This window comes from Nicotiana attenuata, chromosome 12 (assembly GCF_001879085.1).
Source record: "Nicotiana attenuata strain UT chromosome 12, NIATTr2, whole genome shotgun sequence".
NCBI classification, from domain to species: Eukaryota; Viridiplantae; Streptophyta; class Magnoliopsida; order Solanales; family Solanaceae; genus Nicotiana; species Nicotiana attenuata.
Window position 1 is genome coordinate 23,414,675 of NC_032000.1, and position 23,653 is coordinate 23,438,327.

Below are 23,653 nucleotides of genomic sequence, written 5' to 3' on the forward strand. Positions count from 1 at the left end.
CCCTCTTCTTTCACTCTCCCTCCACCAAATTAACACAATTCTTTCCCATCAGACAACTTCCCCTCAATTCTTTCTCATCAGACCACTTTCATTTTCCATTAATGGAATCATTGACGGACCTCACCGGAAAATTGATCCCGAGAAAGTAACGATTGTAATAGGTCTTCTACTGAAAGTAACGATTCTACTGAAAGAGGGCTTTTATCTTGTGGAGATTTTGTAGTAAGAAGAAGCAGAAGAAGAAACTCCATTTTTTTTATGCGAGAGAGCATAAGAAGAATCAGATGGGTCCTTCAAAAATTTCCGGCAACCTCCATTTTTTCCGTCGAAATTGGTTTTGTGTCTCTTTTTTCAGCCGTGTGACCCATCAGTTTCATTCTTGGCTTCTGAGTTGTATTCCTCCAAAGTATGAAAGGAATTCAAGAAACTCGCATGAAAGAAACTCCACTGATTTGTATTCCTCCAAAATTATATAAATGGAGGGGGATCTTTAAGAGTTGAGGATCAGTCTCAAGTTAAATTTAAAAGAAATAAGAAAAAAAACCTTAATTTAAAAGAAAAAAAAAACCTTAATTTTGAGGGTTTCACGCGCTTAGAATTAAGTATAAAGCACACACTTTGCCATGTCAGTGTGAAGGGTTCACGAGGTCGTACTTTAGTGGAGAAGAAGTGTTTAAATGATAAACGGGTCAGTTGAGGTGTCTGGCTGATCGTTGAGGACAACTTGGAGGGGCCATTTATGTATTTCGCCTTTTTTTTTTTGTAATTTCAAATTTCTTTTTTTTTTTCGCTTTCTTCGTCACACAACCCCCCCACCCCCCCACCCCCCCCCCAGTGGCGTACGCAAAATTTTTTGTAAGCGGTGTCATATTTTTTTATAAGGAGACAAAGAAGTGAATAAATAAATAGTTACTATAGTAACCTATATATTAAAAAAGCACGAAATCCAGAACATTACTATAAGTCTATAACTCTCTACGACTAGTTTTTCTTTTTTTTGAAATGTATCAATAATAGTCTCATGAAACAGCACTAAATATGTCCTTTTTCTAGAATGATTTGATTATACTTATTGTCAATCTTATTAATAGATGGATTCTAGTTCAACTGGTACTTGTTGCTCCTTAATTTTATGATAGGTCAATGGTTCAAGTCTCAGTAATACCAACTATTTTTTAATAAATAATGTCTCGAAAATGGTAAAAACATAAAGTATGCCATCAGACAGAATCGAGCTCTTGACGTCAAGATCAAATTTGTAGCACTTAACCGCCAGACCAGTGACGCTTCTTTGTTTAAGCGGTGTCACCTCTTTTTTTTTATACGAATAACCTGGTTTTGCCTATGCTTATATATGTACATTTAATGAATCTTTCCGATGAAGCGGTGTCACGTGACACCGCTTCCAATAAGGTGGCTCCGCCCCTGCCCCCCCCTTCCCCCTCGGATTTTTTTTATTATATATTTTCAGTTTTAGTTTCTTCATCTTTCGGTTTACATGTTCGAAATTTTACAAGTTCCAAAGTTATGAGTTCGAAAGTTTATGTGTTTGGAAGTTTACGGGTTTAGAAATTATAAAGTTACGGGTTCAAAAGTTCGCGGTTTCGAAAGTTTAGCGGTTCGAAAGTTTATGAAATTTGTGGATTCATGTTTATTGTATCTAAATTATTTATGAATACTCTTGAAAAGTTATTTTTCTTAATTTGCATACCAAACACCGAAAAATGAATAAGATTACTACTTGTTTTCCAAGAAAATATTTTGCTAGCGGCAAACATATGTACATCTCAAGAATTCATTCAGAAGCGTCTATTCATCATAATTCAGTTAGGCCAAGATTCTTTCTTTTGCTCAAGTCTAGTAAGTAGTAACTCGGGTAGCGATAGAGATCTTAGTAATCGTAACTTAAACTATTAGGGACTGTGCTATGAATTTTTGATGCATATGATTAACAAATAAAGAGTGATTTCAGTCAAATAAGCCATTTGGAGGAGACAATACAAATAGTAATTGAAAGTGTCCTATCCAATGGGCAGCTTGATGGCCTGAGTGGAGATAATTTGGAAGACAAAATATAATAAATTCTTGGAAAATGGTGCATATTATTGAAATGAACCAAAAATCATTTACATCAAGTGGAATGTGTCTAAATTCAAATAATTGTTTTTTATTTGAGACAGAGATCATCTCAACTCTAAACTTAAACAAGAGAATCCTTGGATAACTTGTTCGATTCATGATTTTCCTTATCTTGATAACCATCCTTCCCTGCTAGAAGTGGTGTAGCAATATCTTTTTCTTTAACCTGAGATGATCACAAAAATAAAATATTACCAGGAATAAATTCCAAACACTAGAAAATGATTAGACTTATATGTACTGATAATGTGAAACACTGTTATATTATTAGTGCTTTTTAACTTACAACCGATAAATTTGTCTTATTTTTAGTATGTTACAAATGTCAGTTTTTATGAACGGTTACATATTAGTTTTTTTTGGTAGGGTCAGTGTTTAGAAGTTAAACTCCTAAGTAAATTGAAAGGAATTCTTACTTGAGGAATGGAAGAATGATCTCCAGGCAGTTTCCTTTTGGTTTCATGTGTGCAAAAATAGGAATAGAATCCCATTCCAACAATGGCTACTAGTATACCGAGGATGTTTCTTGATGTGAAGGGATCATGCAGCAGTGTATAACCAAATCCTAGAACAAGGCATGTTTTTAAGTGGCCTAACACTTGGTATGTAACTGGTGATGTCTTTCCAATCACCAAAAATGTGCTGAAATTCACTGACACAGCAATCATGCATGACAGCAATATGAATCCCTGCATTTTTTTTGCAAATTCAATTCATTAATATCCATTTGCTCATTCTAAAATATCTCTATAAATCTAGCCAAAGATCTCTATGTTTAAAGATTCCTAAACCTAAAAAAAGAAAAAATTAAAGGGTAGCCCGGTGCACTAAGCTCCCGCTATGCGCGGGGTCTGGGAAGGGCCGGACCACAAGGGTTATTGTATGCAATCTTACCCTGTATTTCTGCAAGAATCTATTTCCACGGCTTGAACCCATGACCTCATGGTCACATGATAGTAACTTTACCAAAAGATTCCGAAACCTAACTGAAAAATAATCTAACTAATAATATAATTTTCTGACGAAGAATGATTAGTTGTATAAAAAGTGTTTGACCTATATATATATAATATAATTTCCGATGAAAGATGTTCAACTGACCATGCCGTAACTTCGCCCCTTATTATAGTAACAAATAATTTGTACAAACATACATGCACAAGAAACAATGGGGATTAGGATATTTGCTTACCAACACAACATTAGAGTATTTGTAGGCAAAAACATTCTTTTTGGTAAGGAATTGATCAACCAAAGGCCCTGTCACAAATAGAATAGCTGCTTGGAAAGGGGCTGACTGGTACAATAGCTGTGTAGATGAGATGTTGAGCCTCTTCTGAATTGTGTTGGTAAGCTGATTTTGAGGGTCAAGTCAAAGCATGAAAAATTATTTGGATGCAAATATAATTACATCATTTATCAAAGAAACTAATGAAATAACTTTCAAAATCTTTCTTCTTATGACATAGTAATTGGATGATAAGTATAAGTTATATCACTTAAAACGTAGAATTTTTACACCATCAGTGTAGTTTAACTTGCTATATCATACTACCATTTATTCTACTTTTCAGGTTATATAAGATCATGTTTGTTATAAACAGTTGTCCGGTATTGCAGGTAACTTAATTAATATGCTGATATAAAAATATTATACTGTCAGTGCACATAATATATATTCTTGGATACTATTTGTCCAACACAAGTTGTAACAATGGCTAGTAGAGAGAGGACTGTGCCAACAAAATTGAGCTGAAGATCAGTAATGGAGGCAATGCCAACTCCAAGCAGCAAAATTAATAGAGAGAACTTAATATCCCGGCTGCAAAAAAAAAAAAAAAAAAAAAAAAATTCTAAGAGATGTTGTGAGACTAGCCTTTTTTTTAAGGAAAATATGAAACTTAGAATTACCTGAATTGCTTCTTCAAAAAAATGGTTTCTAAAAGTACAGTGAAAGGTATAATTGCTAACTTTGTCATCTGCAAAAACAACACAAAAGACGGTGATAGCACATTTTTGATGAGTGAACCAGACTTTTTGATCGCCATTGACTTTTAGGGACCAAAATTTGACTTTTAGAAACTAGTTTTTTCGTATGTGTTAATAGCTATTTTTCTTGTAGTGTAGCCAGTCAAGAGGAGGGAAATATAATTATTATTGTTGTTAATATTGTTTTAATCTAATGACTTTATTCTTTCAGTCTTTCAGAAAGTTTTAGTGTCTTTATGTAAGTGGTAATCATATATAATCAGGAAATTCAACTCATAAGTAAGTTAGTACAATTAGCCAATTCATAAAATATTGCCAATATTAGTCAATTAGCTCTTTATAGTTAAAAAATATTATTTTTTTGCTTTCTTTTGAGTGAGTGTTGTTGGAATAGATTGGATACATCTTGAGGAGTTTAAATATCAGCTTTGGGATGATTGGGTAGACTATTGAGGTGGTTTGAATTGAAAATTCGAAATACAAGATGAACATGGAAAAAGATAATATGTGTATCACATGTATATTCATGTATACCTATGTGAGATACATGTGTGATACATATGTTTGCAGAAGAGTTTTTTGAACTCAATTTTAACTACAAATTTTGATACCAAATCAGCCCAAATCACCTCTAATCTTTCTCAAATTTTGTATAGTGACTCATCTACATGTTTTCAATAAATTTCAACCATACTCATTGAAAAAGGTCCATTTTGCTTGGATTTTTGGAATATATATATATATATATTTGTTTGCTACTTCATCCATAAAATTTCCTATCTAAAGTTATTTATCACACTTAAAAATATGGAAGGAGATCTTTGCATGTAATTCTTAGAGAGAAAGAATTCTTATTTATTTAGGTTTTTAATTTTTGTATATGCTTGGTTAGTTTTTGTAAGCCTGTAATTAATGATTAAAGATTGGTAAGTTGGGATTTATTTGGAGCATTTTTGTAAGACTCCCTATAATTATGTAAACACAAAACCTTTTTATTTTGAACTTAGTTTAAAGTACTTTATAAGAATGTGTTGAACAACATATTCAATTTTGGTGATTCTTAGGAGTATTGAGATAAGTGTATTTTAATTAATTACCTGGTAGAAGCCAATAGAATTAAAACCGAGGCTAAGATTGAGAAAGCCAATGGAAACGCCATTTAAGATACCAAAGAGCATCACTGTCTCCATGTCAATAGGTTTGTTCTCAAAGAAATTGAATCTAAGTGCCACATGAAGTGTAACAAATGTCACCATCAGATGCCAACTTGTCAATGTTGTTGCTGCAATATAATACTATCACGTTAATTATAATCTCAAAAATAATTAATTATATGTAGCTCGTCCATAAAAAGTGAGATAATAATTTAAAAATTAAAAAGAATATCTGTTACGATAAATAAAGTACCCTAATAATATAGAAAAGATTTACACTTTCAAATGTCAACCTACAAGTTAATCCTCCCCCTAAAAAAATAAAATAAAATTGCACACTAGTAGAGGACACAAATTGACCTACTTTTTTTTCCCCTCAAAAGTTGTAAGTTTAGCCTAGACAATTTTATGCTTCCGACAATAATCGTAATTGATTAGAATATTGATTTTGATAGATAATAAGTAACTAAACTCTAATATAACTAGGAACTCAACTTAATGAAAAGGAATCTATAATATTCATAAATTAATTTTTTTATTTTACATATGCCTGCACACCAAACACATGGTTAACTTAGATGTAATGCTATTAAGAGTTTGGTGGCAATAAACAAATACTATTATAATGATAATAAGCCGTATTCTACCAACTGCTGGTGGAGGTATCATCAAGAATTTCGGTGGAACGAATATGATCCTCAATTCTTAACCAAAGGTTTTGCGTATGAGTTTTGAATATGCAAAAAAAAATTCCGGTAGGAAACACTTTTTCCTTATAATGGGCCTTATGCAATGGAGACTCAATTTGATTGGAATATAATATGAGTACGAGACACCGATTGAAAAACCAAAAAACACTGCATGCGCTGGTGAAAGTTAAAGGAAGATAAAAGTTAAAGGAAGATAGTGGTTACCAAATGGGAAACCAAGATTGCTCATCAAAGCTTTGTTGCAGATAACAATGGAGACTGAGGATGCCACTGACAGAAATAATGCTCCCACCACACCCAGCTGCAACTTTGCCTTCTCACCCATCTTTATCAAATCAAAACAAATAAAATCATGCTGCTTCATCTCTTTAAATTGTTTGATTAATATTGGCTAAATAAAGATGATATAAGCTTAGCCTAAAAATGTCTAGATCAAAGTCCAAATTTCGGCAGAAACAAAAATTACTAGGAGACTTTTTTTATCCATCAAAGTCAATGGCAGAACCCCGATCCCTTTACTCGAAAAGTTATACTGCAAAAATAGGATAAAAATATCTATTTTTGTACGTATAAAATCTTTTGAATCACCTTAACATAAGAGAACTACCCGTGCAGATATCAAAGGTGATATTTTCATAAATTTTAAATTATTTTATTAGAATTTCTAATATCGTCACTGGTCTAATTCTGATGGTCAAAGTTACCGATACTTATAGTAGTATTAGGCTCTTTTGGAATTGTTGAATGAACCGATCTATCAATGGAGTCATAGTGACACGAGATAGGAATTGACGAAACTCCCATATTAATCTTGACGTTTGAAAAAAAAAAGTGCTTGTGTATCAAGACTATAATGTATCTTTGCATGTTGTCATGGACTACCTCAATATCAAATCAAAGGAGATGATTATGATGAGAGTTTACCTTAAATATGATTAATTAACTTGAAAACCGGAGGAATCCTAACCAAATTCATGTAAAACACAAAATAATATCAATATAACAAAAAGAAAAACAAAAAATAAAGAAGAATACATGAAGAAACTTGTAAGAAAATGTGTGTACGTACCTCTAAAAAATGGAAATAGTCGTGGCTATACCAATAAATTTTAGGCTCAAAGAAGTCAATTTCAAGAAATTAATTTGAAGGGGTTATGGAGCTTGAAGAGATGAACAAGAGTCTTTCTTTTGTTGGGGGTGACTTGTTGGAGAATGTAGAACAAAGAATTGAACCTATCTTTTATTTACACTTCTAGGGTGGGTGGTTGGGGCCTAACCATGTTAACAATTAAAGTTAGCACTGAGAGTATATAAATTTTATATATCATTAAATTAGGTTAATCTACAATAACAAGTACTAGCTTTTTATGCCGAGCCTAATATGATAACATGAAAAATAGAAAGATCAGTCGTAACTGATTAGGTTTAATATATAGTAATATAGACCCTGTGCTTATAGTATGAGATCAATAATCCAAATAAAAGAGAGATGCCAGAAGAAAGTTTTAGCCCTTAAAATACATTACGATCAAAAACGAAGAACTAAATGAAACAATAAAGATAAAGGAGCAACCAACCAGAAGGGCGTACCTTAAAAGGGCACTAATAAATTGTATTGATAGAGTAAAAATTATACGAGTAGTCTATAAAACTTACATCCTAATTATTTTAGCTGTATATTGGTTTTTAGGCGAAGCGGTTGATGATCATTTTCCACAGAGGAAGCTAACGGCAGTTGTAAGCAAAACCATTTGACTGACTTTAGGTTAACAAATATTCCCTAATTAGACCTAAAAATTAGAAGCAATCCCCAAGCATTTGTTTTTCCCAATTCTATGTACTTGATGATCAAAAGCTTGAAATTAGATATTCTCATAACAGATGCATGGTTTTATTTACGTTCATTATAACCTAATGAATCAAATATTGGTTTTAATTGGTTAAAAAACAAACAAAATGATACTAGTGTTAATTTTCCGTTTTTCTTATGAACACTAGAAAGATATTAACAAAATATTGCTGGTTCACCTAATGGGGAGATAAAGAAAAGTAGTATTTGTCTTGATAGAGAAGGGAGAAAGGTGAAGTGAACATTTCTTAATGTGACAATGTACCTGCAGCCAGAACTAACACAACCGTTGGCACCCCCACAAGACCAATGTTTGGTGACAAAATATATAAAACTTATATTTTGCTTCAAAAATGCATCTCATATAAAAATGGAAAAATGGTGTCTGAAAAGCTTATATTAAGAATTCTTGATCTATGCATGTATTTTCTCAACTGTCCTTTTGGTCTTTCATTCAAATACAAATACAGTGTATGATAGTGCTAATTAGGAAATCTTGAAGATCTTTCCGACTTGAGAAATTAAGATTCTAAGTGTATGAACTTTAGTGATTTCCTTTTTAATTCTCAAGAAATACCAAAAAGAAGAAGAATAACTTTGATTGTAAAGGCCTGCATCACCCTAGCCTAGCTTTTCAACTGTATCTACGTCAAGTGTATTCAGATAATAATGGAAGTAGTTATTAGAGTATTGAATAGAGTAATTTTGTTATAAATAGAATTGTATTTATGGTGAATGTCTATATTTAGAGAGATTCTAGGGTTCATTGCTTGGTGGCTAAGTCACCCTCTCCCTATAAATAGAGGGTTCTATTCTATTGTAATTCATCTAATATCAATAAGAATTCTCTCTCTCTCTGCTTTTCTCTGCAAAACTCTTGTTCTTCATTTATTGTTTTATAACACGTTATTAGCACGAAACTCTAACCAATTGAGTAGAAGCTTTTGGAATGAGCATAATGATTGTCAATTGTTCCATGAACTTCCTTCATGATTAAATTCTGGATTTAAGGTATGTATATTACCGTATTTTTCTCTTTTATTCTATAATTTGATTTTAAATACAAGCAAAGAAAATAAATTTTGATTATAACTCTAATGGAGTTAGAAAGAAATTATAACCACTCGAAGTGGTAAAATTTCTATGTCTTGCCATGATCAAAGTCATGTATGATCGTGAGCACAAGAAGTGAAAACCCGTCCCATTGAATTTGCTTCATTCTCATTCCCTTAAGAGAATGAGATGGAATATGTGATAAGTCTGAAAGAAGACAAAATTATTACTGTGAAGGCATCAATGGATGTGGACGTGGCAATAGACAAAATTTTAATCGTCATCATTGTGATAATGAGAATAATAAGGATTTTCAAAATATTCTTCACTCTGTGAAAGTAATATTTGTCATCGATTTGACATGAGATTTTATAAAGCACATATACATGAATGGTCCATTCATGATGTGAATGTGACAACATCTGATTTATGAATACATATTCATTCTTGTAAGAATATGAACGTGCTAGTGGTAGTGAATATACCACACTCACCTCTAGAAGGAGGTTTGAGATGATATAAGAAAATAATGTCATTATTATGGCATGAATGGTCATTGGTCACGTACCTATTGCACGCCAAAATATTTTGATAATGTGATTATTAAAGAATAACATTAATGCAAGAAACATATCTTGCATATAATTTTAACCATAACCATAATGGTATAACTTTCTCTTTAAAAGAGATATTCACCATATGGATGTTGATGAATATGTGGTAGTACCAAATTAATTGAGAGCTCTGGAAGAGCCAATTATTACTATTTTGAAGGAATAAAATTGATTATCAATAAGGCATTGTGTTGTAGTAAGTCTCAAAGAAACTTAATTGAGTTTCTAAAGTATTCGCGAAAGCGGTTGGTCATACTAAGACTATAAATAAAGGAAAGATTTAATATCTTCTATGTATGTGAAAAGCTACCCGCTTTATTCTCCAGTTTGTATGTGAAAAGCTACCCGCTTTATTCTCCAGTTTGTACTACACAAATAAAAGAATGCCACAATAAAGTAGAAGTTTATTGATATAAGAACCCATATCATAATAAACTTGGAGTTTATTGATAATTGCACACGTTATGGTGTAAATCTGAAGTTTATCAATATTGATAATTTATTCAGTTGGCATTATTGGTTTAGCCATATCAATTTAAGTATGATGTGCAAAAATAAAAGAGAATACACATGGGTAAATATTAAAGAACTAGAAAGTTCTTTACGAATTCTCTAATGTTGCTTGTTCTCATTAATTAATAAGCCAACAAAATTGGGATCGAATCCCATGAATTCTGGAAATATCAAAGGTGAATATGGGCCCATTCACCTGCCATGTATACCACATAAGATGCATCTATGAGATGGTTACATGTGCTATTATTATTGACCCGCAACCTGGTGTTTGCGAGGTAACTTGCTCAATAATTTAATTTAGAGCATAATTTCCAGATTTTCTATTCAAGAAGTTCATCTTGATAAGTTGGTTTACATCACAGTTGGTTTAGCAAAATGATTTATTGAGTGCCTCCACTTAATAGCTAAACTATTGCTTATGAGAACAAAGTTATCTATATCAGTTTGATATACGTTATATACGAAAGTATATTACATTCTCCTCTCACAAGTGGTTCAGGGTCAAGAACCAAATAATTCTATCTTATTATTATTGATGTGCGGTGTATATTTTTATTAACACCATAATGCACAAAGATGGGTTCCCAAAATTGAGGAAGAAAGTTAGTTTTTCTAACATGAAGGGGAGACAAGATAAACAGTTGAGAAAAAGTTACGTGGAATGAATTATCATTTGTATATCTGGATCATCGAATACGATAATATGAACTTGAAGTTCATAAAAAGATAATTCATCTCCAATATATTGCAAAGTATGCTTGTTGACCCAAAGAAAGTAACAATATTCTCACTGCAAATGCTCATATTAGAATAAGTCCTAGAAGGACAAAGTCTATGGTACACTTAAAACGTATAGATAAATCGGTTTCAAATAAACTTCTTAATAAAGAAGATGAGCAAATGATCTAAATGATCATAACAAAGGAGGCAAGTAATCTAGAAGACCACATGACATAACATTTCATAAAATCTCAGGATTTTCATGTGTTGTGGCTCAATCATTGTTGTTGGAGCGTATCAAGGCTCGCCAATTTGATGATCCTCACTTGTTAGTGTTCAAAGACATGGTGCAACGGGGTGGTGCCAATGAGGTAGTGATTGGAGATGATGACATTATGCGGCTTCAAGGCCGAATTTGTTTTCCAAATATTGATGGGTTGAGAGAGTTGATCCTTGAGGAGGCTCATAGTTCACGTTATTCCATTCACCTAGGTGTCACAAAGATGTATCATGATTTGAAGTAGAACTATTGGATGTATTGTTGGACATGTCTCTCAGTGCTTGAATTGTTAACAGGTGAAGTATGAACATCAGAAACTGGGTGGGCTAACTCAGAAATTTGTGATACCGGAGTGAAAATGGGAGCGCATCATTATGGATTTTGTGGTCGGCTTACCACAGACCTTGAGGAAGTATGATATTGTTTGGGTTATTGTGGACTGGTTGACTAAGTTCGCACACTTTATTCCAGTGATGACATCCTATCCTTTAGAACGATTAGATCGTATTTACATCTAGTAGATTATTCGCCTGCACGACATGCTCAGTTCTATCATTATCATTTCAGACCAAGGCAAGCAGTTCACTTCACATTTTTGGAGAGTCATGCAGCGTGAGTGGGCATGCGGGTTGAGATGGTTACCGCATTTCGCCCTCAGACAGATAGGCAGTCCGAGCGAACTATTCAAATTTTGGAGGACATGTTGCGAGCATGGTCTATATATTTCGGGGGTCAATGGGACCAGTTTCTACCTCTAGCGGAGATTGCCTACAACAACAGCTATCAGACAAGCATTCAGATGGCTATGTAGGGGGCCTTATTTGGGAGGCAATGTCGTTCTCTAGTTGCTTGGTTTGAGCCTGGTGAGGATAGATTGTTGGGCACAAACTTGGTTCGTGATGCTTTGGAGAAGGTAAAAGTGATTCAGGAGTGGCTTCGTACAACTTAGTCCAGGCAAAAGAGTTATGCAGACTGGAAGGTCCAAGATGTGGCTTACATGGAAGGTGAGAAGGTTCTTCCCCGAGTGTCGCCTATGAAGGGTGTGATGCAATTTGGAAAGAAGGTCAAAGTTAGCCCAAGGTTTTTTGGCCCATTTGAGATCTTGGAGAAAGTTGGAGAGGTTGATTATAGGCTTGCATTGTCTCCTAGCCTAGCAGGGGTACATCCGGTAATTCATGTCTCTGTGCTTCGGGAGTATCATGAAGATAGGTCACAAGTTTTAGACTTCAGCATGGTGCAGCTTGATGATAACTTGACCTATGAGGAAGAGTCAGTGGCTATTCTAGACCGGCAAGTTCGAAAATTGAGATCTAAAGATATTCCTTCTATGGAAGTGTGTTGGAGACATCTGCCGATTGAGGAGGCTACTTGAGAGTCCGAATCCGATAAGGAGTAGAAACAATTCCCAGTGTCGCAAATGCGGCACCACAGAGGATATGAATGAAGGGTGCTTCCATGCTTGTTTTTATATTATGATGTGAGGATGAGAGTAAAAGCACGAAAAGTGATGCCAATAATTTTGTTGATTTCGTTGCACCTTATTTAAATATTTAGAATGTGGACTTGACTTTGTGGCTTCGTTAATCACTTTTGAAAGAGGCTTAATCAGTGGCACTTTACTTTATATTTCTGTTTTATGCCCCTTTACTTGTGTATTGTTATCCCTTTCACTTTTCACCTGTCATTATTCTGTTGTTATATTTGTTACTCTATCTGTTATTTCATTACTTCTTGATTATATACACAAGTTTTTTGTAGGTCTCATGTCTTAGACTTGTCACCACCTCGTCAAGGCTAGGCTCGACACTTACTCAGTACATTAAGTCGGTCGTACTCATACTACACTCTACACTGTGCAGATCTAGGTATTGGTACCAACGGAGTTCCAAGAGGTGCTTAGCGGATACCAGATAGGTGATTCGAGGTAGAGCTACATTCCGTTTGCAGGCCTTGAGTCATCTTCTTATTACCATTGTACTATTTTTATTTTTCGGACAGTGTTGTGTTTCCTTCAAAGTAATGTATTTAGTAAACTCTAGTAGCTTATGTACTTGTGACTCCACGTCTTGGGATGGTTTATGTTGGTGTTGGTTTTAGACTTATTATGTTTATCTCCGAATTACTTGTACACAATGTTATTATCCTACTGTTAGTCATTTATTGCAGTTCTTTCATATTTCTCTGTTGTGTGTTGGCTTGCCTAGTAAGCGGTATTAGGAACCATCAAGATCCCCGTTGGTTGGAATTTTGGGCCGTGCTATGTAGTTTGATATAAGTCAGTCGTATATTCCATTGAAGAGAAGACTCCTTAATATATACAAATGTATAATAGTTAGAGTTTGAAGCGTTTTAGTTGAGGTAAAATAGTAATAGTATCTAGTCTATCTTATCTTAACTACCTGTACAATTCAAACTATGTATTATCCGCGAATAAAGTTTTAGCGTAAGTTTTGGCTATGCTTTGATACCATGAAAGAATTTTCTATCTGAAGATAATTCAGTCGTGTATATATAATGTATGATAGCTAGCGTTTGAAGAGCTTGAGTAGAGATAAAATAAAAATAAAAAATCTAATCCTATCTTATCTAAACAACCTGTACAGTTCAAACTTGAATCTAACTACGTATTATCTACATATGAAGTTTTGGCGTGAGTCTTGGCCATGCTCTGGTACTATGAAAGGATTATCTATTTAGAGATAAATCAGTCATATATTACATTAAAGTAAAGAGTCCTCAATATATACAAGTTGTATGACAGCTAGCCTTTGAAGAGTTTGAGTAGAGATAAAATACAACGAATATCTAGTCCTATCTTATCTCAACTACCTGTATAATTCACACGTGAATTCAAACAACGCATGAAGTTTTGACGTAAGCCTTGGCTATGCTCTGATACCATGAAGAGATTCTCTCTTTGGAGATAAATCTATCGTATATTCTAATAAAGAGAAGAGTCTTCAATAATAAGAGTTGTATGATAGCTAGCACCTGAAGTGTTTGAGTATACGTAAAATGCAAAGAATATCTAGTTTTATCTTATCTCAACAACTTGTACGATTGAAACTTTAATTCAAACTATGTAGTATCTATTGTATTCCTAACATGGCCTGATTTCTATTTTAAAAATAAAAATTATAATATTTTTTTGTTTCACCAAAGTAAGTAAGTAATCAGAGTGTAGATCAGTTTATAAATCCTTCTGGCGAAGCAATTTTAAAGTTAGTTTCATGCACTTCTACTTTTACGTTTGAGAACCCAAAATTTTTTTTTTGATAAATCAAACCCATAAAAAGTTTGTCTTCGTGTTAACACACTCTTGCAGGATGTGGGAACTCCAACGCATGCAGAAATATACATATATATATATATATATATATATATATATATATATATATATATATATATATATATATATATATATATATCGCGAGAGAGAAAAAAAATCATTCAGTAAAAAATATGGTGATTATTGATTACGCCATCATCTTTTGTCTTTAAAATTCCGTGTCACTGGATAATTCTTTTATCATTAATGTTACTTGGAAGTCATGTTTTTAGGTCTAAGTAACTAATATCTTGTATTTTAATTACTAATGTTGTGATTATATGTCTATTAATTTAATATTAAAATATGGCAGCATCGCGATTGTTCCTTGTATGACTGTCTTGTGTCTTATTATCGAAAATATTAATTCGTCCACCAATTTTCAAGTTTACTCGATATATTAATCTCGCCCCCTCCCAGAATTTGTAAGAGAATAAAAAATAAAAATAAAAGGAAGAAAAGAAAAAAAAGAGCAACTAAATTAGAATATAAGAAACGAAAAGCTTTTCGTCTATTTAATAGTTAGGCAAAATGGTCTAAATATCCCACTAAATTGTGAAAACAAAATTGTTGGAGTCATACATCACAAATCTTGTACCTTAGATAACAAAAGTCCAGTAGCCAAAAGGATGACCAACTTAACTGAAACCATCACTAGCTTACACCCAAACTAAGTCCCATAGGACAATGTAAGAGGCGTAAATCAGAATCTAAATTTTATGAGTTCCTACCGCGATCTAAATTTAATATACAATAATAATCGAATTCATATATAGTCAAGTATTTATAGATATTTAGTCAATTTTATTATATATATAATTATAGGATTTGAATAAAAAATATTGAGTCAAGTGATCCCATAACTTACAAACTAGATCCGCCTATATTTCTAATAATTGTTGAAACGCCATCTTCCGAAATGGTTTGGCAGCCTCTCCAAAATGATATGTAGCGGAAACGGATAACAAAGTGCACAAAATTTCTTGAAAAGTCTGGTGGTAGTGTCTATGCACAAGACAAGACACCTTCAGTATCAAATTGTTGACCATATGGCTATTCTACTAGTACTAGTAAAAAGAATTAAAACAAAAAAGAGATAATGGTAAAAAGAATTAGATATCCCTCCAAAAAAAGCAAAAAAGAGAGAAAAAGAAACAACGTTCAAAAGCAAAAACAGTTGCAGAAGTGTTATACTCTACTCTTTCCATGCTGGACAAAATAAGATTCATCTGCATTGGCTAAACGATCTTGGAACATAGCCCACTCATTTGTACACCTTTCTCTTACCTACAATACAGATATTCATCCATTTTAACCTCCAGTACAACAACAATAACTATGCCTCTGTCTCAAACAAATTGGGATCGGCATTAATCAAGTTAAAGAACCTATGGTAGTTATCAATATAAATTTCAGGTGACAAAAGATATGCTTACCCCTTCCCAAGGAGCTTTACCATTTTCAGACTCACCCTGTAATCCAAAAGAAAAAAATAAAAACAAAAGAAGCAGGAACATGCCAAAGAATGATTAAAAGAGCAACTTCAGTAGGATAAGTAATCAGGTAATCTATGATTCTACAACAAAAAAGACTTATAGCGGCCATGAATATACCCTTTAATTTAGCTGCAATAAAACTTGTTGCGAAAACCTTTACCGGCATTGAGTTATTTGCCATTGTATCGGGGTTCAGTAAAGGTTTTACCAGCAATTATAAGTGGTGCTTGTAAAGATCCCAATTATGATCAGTAAAACGACGTGAAACACTGGCTTCCCCCCTCATGAGCTAGTTTTGTATCCCATAGAAAGAATGATGATATGGTTATAATAACACAAATTCAGTCAAGGAAATACTAGCTTCCCCCTCCTTTGAAGCTCAAAAAGAAACAGTAATAACAACTTTTAAGAAAGAAACTAGGTGAGAACAGTTTCATGCACTAGGATATATAGTCACATACGAAGAAGCACAAATAACTCTCTAAATGTTCATATAATCATATCTGAAGAAGCACTAGTTTTTCTCTGCTAGCTAATAATTTCTCTTCCTCATCTAGGTTAGAGATATAAGAGATATTCCTACCCCAGTACTGTCACGAAACGGAAGAAATAATTTGGTCCTCGTCTAAAGAGAGGTGTATCCAAGAAATAAATTTGATGGGTTTAGTTTTCAAAGTTTTAGCATTGAATTCATTGTACTTTTGAATTTATAGGTTCATGTTTGATATTCGTTGAAGGGGAGCCTTGGTGTAAATGATAAAGTTGTTGTCATGTGACCAAGAGGTTCAAGCTGTGGAAACAGCCTCTCGCAGAAATATGGGATAAGGCTGCACAATATCACATACATACATAACAAGAAAAAAAATCATAGGATTACATTCTTTTACAGATGCTTCGGATTGAAAGGAATGAAGATAAATGAAAGGAGGGGAATAAGAGATAAGGCTTTTTTTCCCCCAATTGTGGACGAGTTTCTAGGGAGTCAAGGATTAGGATGAAAGAACACATGCTTTTTCCGTCCAAAAGTGAGTGGAATCAGAGGGTAGGAGACTCCATTTAATGAAACTTTTTTTAACCATAAATAGGTCATATTAAGTAATTCAGAGGCGGAGCCAGGACTGAAGCTTATGAACTAATCTTTTTAAGTTACTGAATTCTAAATTTAATAATTTGTACATATTCAATAAATTTCTTAAGACAAACACATAGTTTGGATCAAAGCTAGTGGCCGAACCCATAGCTTCTACTCTCCTTCCACCCCTGTTAAGCATACTCATTTCTTTGTTTTTATTCCTAATGATTCCAAACAATAATAATATTCTCCGTTTTCCCTCTTCTCTCCTTTTTTGTTGCTTTCGCATGGTCTTCTTTTCCTTTTTCTCGATCAGAAACATCCATTAAGCTTTGGTGGTATTACACAGACTTGCCATAACACTAGTCATGAGCTCAACTGCTACAATCACTAACAAAAAGCTTGATCTTTATTATCTCAAGCACTTGGAAATTTTCAGGTGATTGATTTCAACTTTTACATATTCGAGGATTGGATGGCTGGCTGAAGAATTTACAATCACAATATGAACTAGGTTGGGAAAGTAGCTAATGGGTCATTGTTCATGGATTTGAGTTCTCATAAGATGGGCAGGAATCAAGAACTTCCTAATCGGGGATTTCCGCATATATTAAAAAAAATTATTACTATATCAATAAAATGTAGCTTTCTGGAAATGAACATTGACTGACCTGATTCCCTAGAGAAGGAACAAACTGATGCACAATCCACTGTGAATCAACAACACCAATTTTTTCATGAGCAGGCTGCACAAACCATGTTAAAAACAAATTAAGATTTCGCCAATGTGTCCATCATATCTCAAATAAGTCTAAGCTGAGAAGATAATTCTCAGTTGTATCTAATTTTTCAGTGTGCAGCTCTCCTTTTACCACTATTCTACTACAATTCAAGAATGTATCTGGAGGAACTAAGAAGTAATAACCTCTACACATCTTCTCAATGCGAAATCCAATCCCCATCCATGCACCAAATCATTCTATAATTTAAATCAAGTTAAAAAATCAGTATAAATAGCATATGAAATAATAGAAGACACTCGTGATCAGGGCAATTGCATCTTGAAACGATTACAGCGAGAAAAAAAGACATCACCAGTTGACACATCTGATACCAAGAGTAAGAACTACCTGAATCATATGCCAAACACATTGCCATGCTTCTCGAGAGAACACAGGAGCCATTATTTCCACAAAACTGAACAGGAAATGAGACCGGTAAATAAGATAAATCCTATAAAGAATATACTAGGACTCTGAGGCTATTGCTTGAGTTTAATCAGGACACCCAAGCTCTCATTTGGAGCCATAATTGCTAAACAATGATCTGTTTTAGAACGTGTATGATTTTCCAAAAATAGAATATTTTGAGACTACTACTCGAGTGTGAGAGAGAGAGAGAGAGAGAGAGAGAGAGAGAGAGAGAGAGAGAGAGAGAGAGAGTACGCTGCACAAGGAGGCAAACGTGGATTGCTGCACCAGCCTGGTTTCTCATCTGTACTCCTGTTGATCAATCCACACAAAAATTTTACATGTCGATGAACATAAGCTAGTTTATACAGGCATTCCATCCAAATTAATTGAAAATAGATTAAAATTTGAATCAGAAGAAGGATTCAACAGAATGTACTTGTGAACTTCTCTATCATCCCTCCTCTTAGTCATCTGCCATGTCAATCCACTGTTGGGTTCAAGAGCAGGCTGAGAAATCTCAAGGCCATGTTTTTTAACTAGTCTAATATACCTGGCAAATTCAGGCGGCCAAGATTAGTCCGAAACAACATATATAAAGAGAAAACATGGATGCTTTCACTTTTGAAAATGACGAACCAACTAAAACATCAAGGGAATAGTGCGTACTTCTCTGCATTGAAATGCTCAACTCCAAGGTCTTCATCCCATATAAATATGTAATCATAGGCGGCTACTACATCAGGATGTAAAAATCTCTTTGCATACCACCTGATAAAGAAAAGAGAGACCAATATTAGACGGAAAAAAATAAAAGAACACAAGTTATTATATCCAACAACTTCCTCAAGTTCCGTTCAGTTTATCATCTTAGTTGGACAAAATCAATGGATCCAAATATGCTAGTTAAAAGAGGCTACTGCCTAAATAAAACAAAGTTCTCGCACGACATTACTCTTTGATTGTTGCATCAGATAGATAAGACTTAGAATCCTAAAGCTAATACCTAAAATCAAAGTCTTACCATTTGGTCTGTTTCCTCACGCTGACGTGAATTGCTCGCTTGGACCACTCAAATTGATCCCATTCACTCGTTCGACCATCATAATGGAAAAGTAAAATTTGAAAATCCTCTGAAAACTAAATAAAGCATAGAAAACAAGACTAGTACATGGGATGCAATGTTAAGTAAAAGAGCTAAAGTTGTAAAGATATCCTTTTAATGGAATCACTTCATTTTTACTACCTTTGTAACAGCTGCATCAATGTTGTTCATTTGACTCAAACCAACAGTAAATGTCACCAAGTACTTTGGCTTATTTGTTAGATCCTGATAATTCCACAAAATTTGTAAGATAACTGCACCTAAATAAAGCACCAGGAAGCAAAACCAAAGTAAAAGTGACAAACTTCATGACAACCTTCAGGCTTTTCCTTTCCGTAAATACAGAAGTCCTAATGATGCATGCCATAACGCTTCGAAAGCATTGCATATAGAATAGGTTATTGTCTCTTAAGCTAATGCAAAGCTGGAAGCACATGTCGTTCATTAGAGAAGTAAAAACTTGAATGACAGCCTAGGGTTGCAGCTAAAGTCCTTGCCTTCAGCCTCACACAGCTAAATATATAATAAGCAAGCAAATGAAACCAAAACTTACCCAGAAACCAGTGTGGCTGATGTTTAATCCAAAAACTCATAACATAGACATGCAACGGCATCTTATAAAGGCAGGATGTTGAAGTATCCATTTTTTTCCAGAAGTGTCAAATGCAGGTATCATACACTATAATGAGAGACATTCCTTTTCATTTTTTCTTTATTTTTTCAAAATCGGAGTTAATCAATGATTATTTGATATATCTGCATCATACCTTACTTGGTTCACCCCACAACCTTCTCAAGTAAAAATCTGATTCGGAGACAACAATTCTTGGTGGCAATGACTCTGCACCACGAGGATTTGTTGGAACATATATCTAGAAAATCAAAAGCATTAATAATTTAGAGAGGACCTGATTCAACTGTATCAAGACAGCTGAAACATATATTTTAACTCCTTTACATATGCAAAATAATCATGTAATCAGAATATGAGCTCTGCATATAACCATAAGCAGTGTTATCAAAGGCGAAAAGCGCAAAAAAGCTCTAAGGTCCGTTGGAGCTGTAAGCGCAAATAAAGCATGGGATTTAATGAAAAAGGGCGCAACTGGAGAAAAAGTAAATATATATATATATAGTCCAAGACCAATAATTATAAGCATGAATAACAAATATAAAGACAAAAAAATTGAAAAAGAATTATGATAAAATGAAATATCAATTATTTAGTGTCGCCTTTTCAGGATTACACGGAAAAGTATGCCTTAGTGCCTTGATTGACACTAAAACGCCCCCAAAGCAAGACGAACCGCTCAACATGTTTTGAGCCTCGCTTCAGGGCTTAAGCGCGCTTTAAGCGAGCCTTTGACAACACTGACCATAAGAACGTCTCAATCACCGCAAACTTTAATTGCAAAACAGGAGCAGAATGGCCTAAATGAAATCAGCCAATTTGCCAAAAACCACATAAAACTTTATAGTGGCCCAATAAGATAAATCTGTGCATCTTGTTGAGCCAGCTTTACTTCAAAGAGTTGTTTTAAAAAAGACTATGTAGATGACAAAAGCACAAAATACAACATTTTTTCTAGAAACCAGAAAGGGACATTCCGAAAATGCAGGAAATAATGAAAGTAGATATTTATCAACATAATGATAAAAACACATTTAAGAAGTAGAATTAGCACAATTGATCCATTTGGCTGTCTGATTTTGTTGATATGGAATTCACAAGTGTTCAAAATTCAACACCATAAGGCAGAAAGATGTCGATTCAAAGAGTTTTACATGGATCTTGCTGGCCAAATTAACACCATTTGTTTGTTACTGGAGTACCAAAACTTCATTTTGCTAGATAAGTCGTAATGAGATTCCATCACATGATTATACAAGTGAATCAACATAGGGAAGTTGAAGGTGAGAATAATGTAAAGGATCCAAGCGAAATACATACCTTTGGATTTACCAGATTCTCTGGAAAAAAGCGTTCAATTGAAGGTCTACGATGGTCATCACCAAAGGCTACATCAAGAGATGACATTAGACTTGAAGGTAAAGTAATCTGCAAAAGACACAAAAAATTACGAGGAATGACAAAAGTTTCTTAATTAACATCAGAGCAAAGATTGGGCTAATTACCTTTGTTAGAGAAACATATGGAGATGAAATGCCAATAAAATATCCAAAAACCATTCCCATGATTGTTGTTATAACAAGTCTGCCTCTATCGTTCGATCTTCTAAAAGCCCCACTGAATCAGAAGAAAGAAGACAAAGAAGGTAACTCTAAGGTATATGCATCAACATAAGCTTCAGTTCCAAACAAAATATTTGGTGAAATTGATTCCAGTATAAATATTGTCCACAAACCTGCGATATAAGGTTGCCATTGTGATAAAAGTTGCTCAACCCAAAGCTCAGCAGTAATAAGCAGAAACCAATTCTTTAAGCAACCTCAACATCCTCCACTTTCTAAGAAACTAATCTTGACATTCCTGAAGGATGAATCCTATTAATCATGGCGTCGCGTTCACATCTTTAACCTCACAGTTTAATGAATAAAACATAATGGAGATCCCTACAAGCGATACCAACTGATTGAGATTTATACTTACATTTGGTCCAGGTGTTTTGCTAGGAGTTTTTAAGTCTGTTTTAGAGACTTGTATGCCCGATAGACAATATAGAGAACCTCTAGTCTTAAAGAACTCCAAATTATTGAGTATTGCAATGAAATCATTCAATAACTACTCATACTTGTCAATCCGAAACTAGCTGAGGCCAGCTGTATGAATCATCTGACTCGTTTCACTCTATATTTGAGCTCATTTCATCCCAATATCAGTTATCTTTAAGAAACTAGAGCTCCCTAAACACTCCTGCTAATGAATACCAGACATAAGTTAGGATTTTCCTAATTTCTAGACAAACATATTACTACTCACTGATTAAGAAGAACATTTATTAGGATTAATTATAAGAGTATTTATTTGTCTAAACTACCTTTTATCCTCACTGATTGACAAGCCACGAACTGGGGCAATAATGGTGAATTTAGAAAAAAGTAACATATATGCTTTCCAAATTCATTTGCCAAAACGACTTATAATCCCCACATTATAACTTGTTCACTAACCGAACGAGCCCTATTTGGATTCAATATCATTTGTGCATCTAAAAACTATAACATAAATTGAACTGTTGAGAATGAATGCATAGAAAACTCGATCGGTAGTCGTCATTTTCCACAGTAGTGAAGAAAGATGAGAGTTTTCATCAACTTACCGAATTTTTCAGATGAGAGAAGGGATCCTTCCTTAGAGATCGGTATAGACGTTTGGCTTTTTTGAAATGTTAAAACTTTGATACGGAAAGTACGTAAATTTCTTGCCATCATGGAACTTCATGCCACATAAATATTACTCAGTATAAGTCTAATATTCTCATGGTGTAAGATATATATTATTTTACACTGAAAAATTCAAGGTAATTCTGATCAAGAACAAATATTGATCAGTAACATTAGTGTAAATTTTTATCGTCACAGATATATTTACTACATTAAAATAGTGGAAAATCTAAGAGAAATTTTCCTGGGTGATATCAGATAGAATGATTTTATGAATAGAAATACCTAAACTAAATTTTGTGACTAGAATAATACTTAAACAATTTGGCCAATAGATTTCATCGGAAGTACGAATTTGGCACTAGATTACAATTCCCTACTAACACAGCTCACCCAATTTAGTTTGAGTACTTCTGTGCAATAAATAGTACTAAATAAAAAAATAAAAACATCAAGGTTAGTGGTGCAGCAAACGGGCAGGTTGGGTACACTACTAGAATTCCTGCAAAAAGTGACTAAAGTTTAGCGACCAACGTTCGTCTGTCAAGGAAAGCGACCAAAGTTGGTCGCTAAACTGGTGAAAATAATAAAATAATAATTTTAAATAAATTAGCGACCAACGTTGGTCGCCACTTGATCGAAAATTTTGTCAAACTGTTGACCGGACTGGTCAGACTTGGTTGGTCAAAGAATTACTCACATTAGCGACCAACGTCGGTCACTTCATGGGACCCACCTATGAAATTTTAATAATTATAATATTATTTTTAAAAAATAATATTATATAAATAAATAAAATTTAAAATTAGCAACCAAAGTTGGTCGCTATATAAAGAGTAAACAGATGGAGACCAACTTTGGTCGCTAATTTGGGACCCAATTATAAAATTTTAATAATTATAATTTTGCTTAAAAAAGTTATAAAATATAAATAAATATAATTCAATTTTAGCGACAAATGTTGGTCGCTCAGTAGAATATATACCAACTTTGGTCGCTAACCTGGGACCCAGTTAATATTTTAAATATTATATGAAAGATAAATAAATCTGATTTAAATTTAGCGTCCAACTTGGGTCGCTAATTTAAAATT

The 23,653-nt window shown here is 33.8% G+C and overlaps 3 protein-coding genes across 6 annotated transcripts; 1 reads left to right on the forward strand and 2 right to left on the reverse strand.

Annotated features, from left to right (window-relative positions):
• On the reverse strand, positions 2,076-7,236 carry LOC109235435 (uncharacterized membrane protein At1g06890-like). Of its 2 annotated transcripts, XM_019401542.1 has the most exons (9): positions 7,062-7,236; positions 6,917-6,954; positions 6,197-6,317; positions 5,226-5,410; positions 4,051-4,118; positions 3,829-3,961; positions 3,332-3,493; positions 2,556-2,828; positions 2,076-2,305 (listed from the first exon to the last, which is right to left on the reverse strand). In XM_019401542.1, exons 3-9 carry the CDS (start codon positions 6,315-6,317, stop codon positions 2,201-2,203), a joined length of 1,047 nt encoding a protein of 348 aa, XP_019257087.1. In that variant the 5' UTR covers positions 6,917-6,954; positions 7,062-7,236; the 3' UTR covers positions 2,076-2,200. The 2 variants fall into 2 exon arrangements, with proteins under 2 accessions (XP_019257087.1, XP_019257088.1); XM_019401543.1 differs by lacking the exon at positions 6,917-6,954.
• LOC109235959 lies at positions 11,647-12,396 on the forward strand. Its single transcript, XM_019402201.1, has 2 exons — positions 11,647-11,831; positions 11,979-12,396. Exons 1-2 carry the CDS (start codon positions 11,647-11,649, stop codon positions 12,394-12,396), a joined length of 603 nt encoding a protein of 200 aa, XP_019257746.1.
• On the reverse strand, positions 15,313-22,748 carry LOC109235437. 3 transcript variants are annotated; one of them, XM_019401544.1, is made up of 15 exons: positions 22,497-22,748; positions 21,582-21,706; positions 21,352-21,463; positions 21,167-21,274; positions 19,983-20,087; positions 19,357-19,440; positions 19,135-19,250; positions 18,780-18,881; positions 18,550-18,663; positions 18,366-18,422; positions 18,051-18,117; positions 17,846-17,899; positions 17,592-17,666; positions 15,789-15,824; positions 15,313-15,639 (listed from the first exon to the last, which is right to left on the reverse strand). In XM_019401544.1, exons 2-15 carry the CDS (start codon positions 21,599-21,601, stop codon positions 15,541-15,543), a joined length of 1,149 nt encoding a protein of 382 aa, XP_019257089.1. In that variant the 5' UTR covers positions 21,602-21,706; positions 22,497-22,748; the 3' UTR covers positions 15,313-15,540. The 3 variants fall into 3 exon arrangements, with proteins under 3 accessions (XP_019257089.1, XP_019257091.1, XP_019257090.1); XM_019401546.1 differs by lacking the exon at positions 22,497-22,748 and adding an exon at positions 22,215-22,420; XM_019401545.1 differs by lacking the exon at positions 22,497-22,748 and adding an exon at positions 21,827-22,099.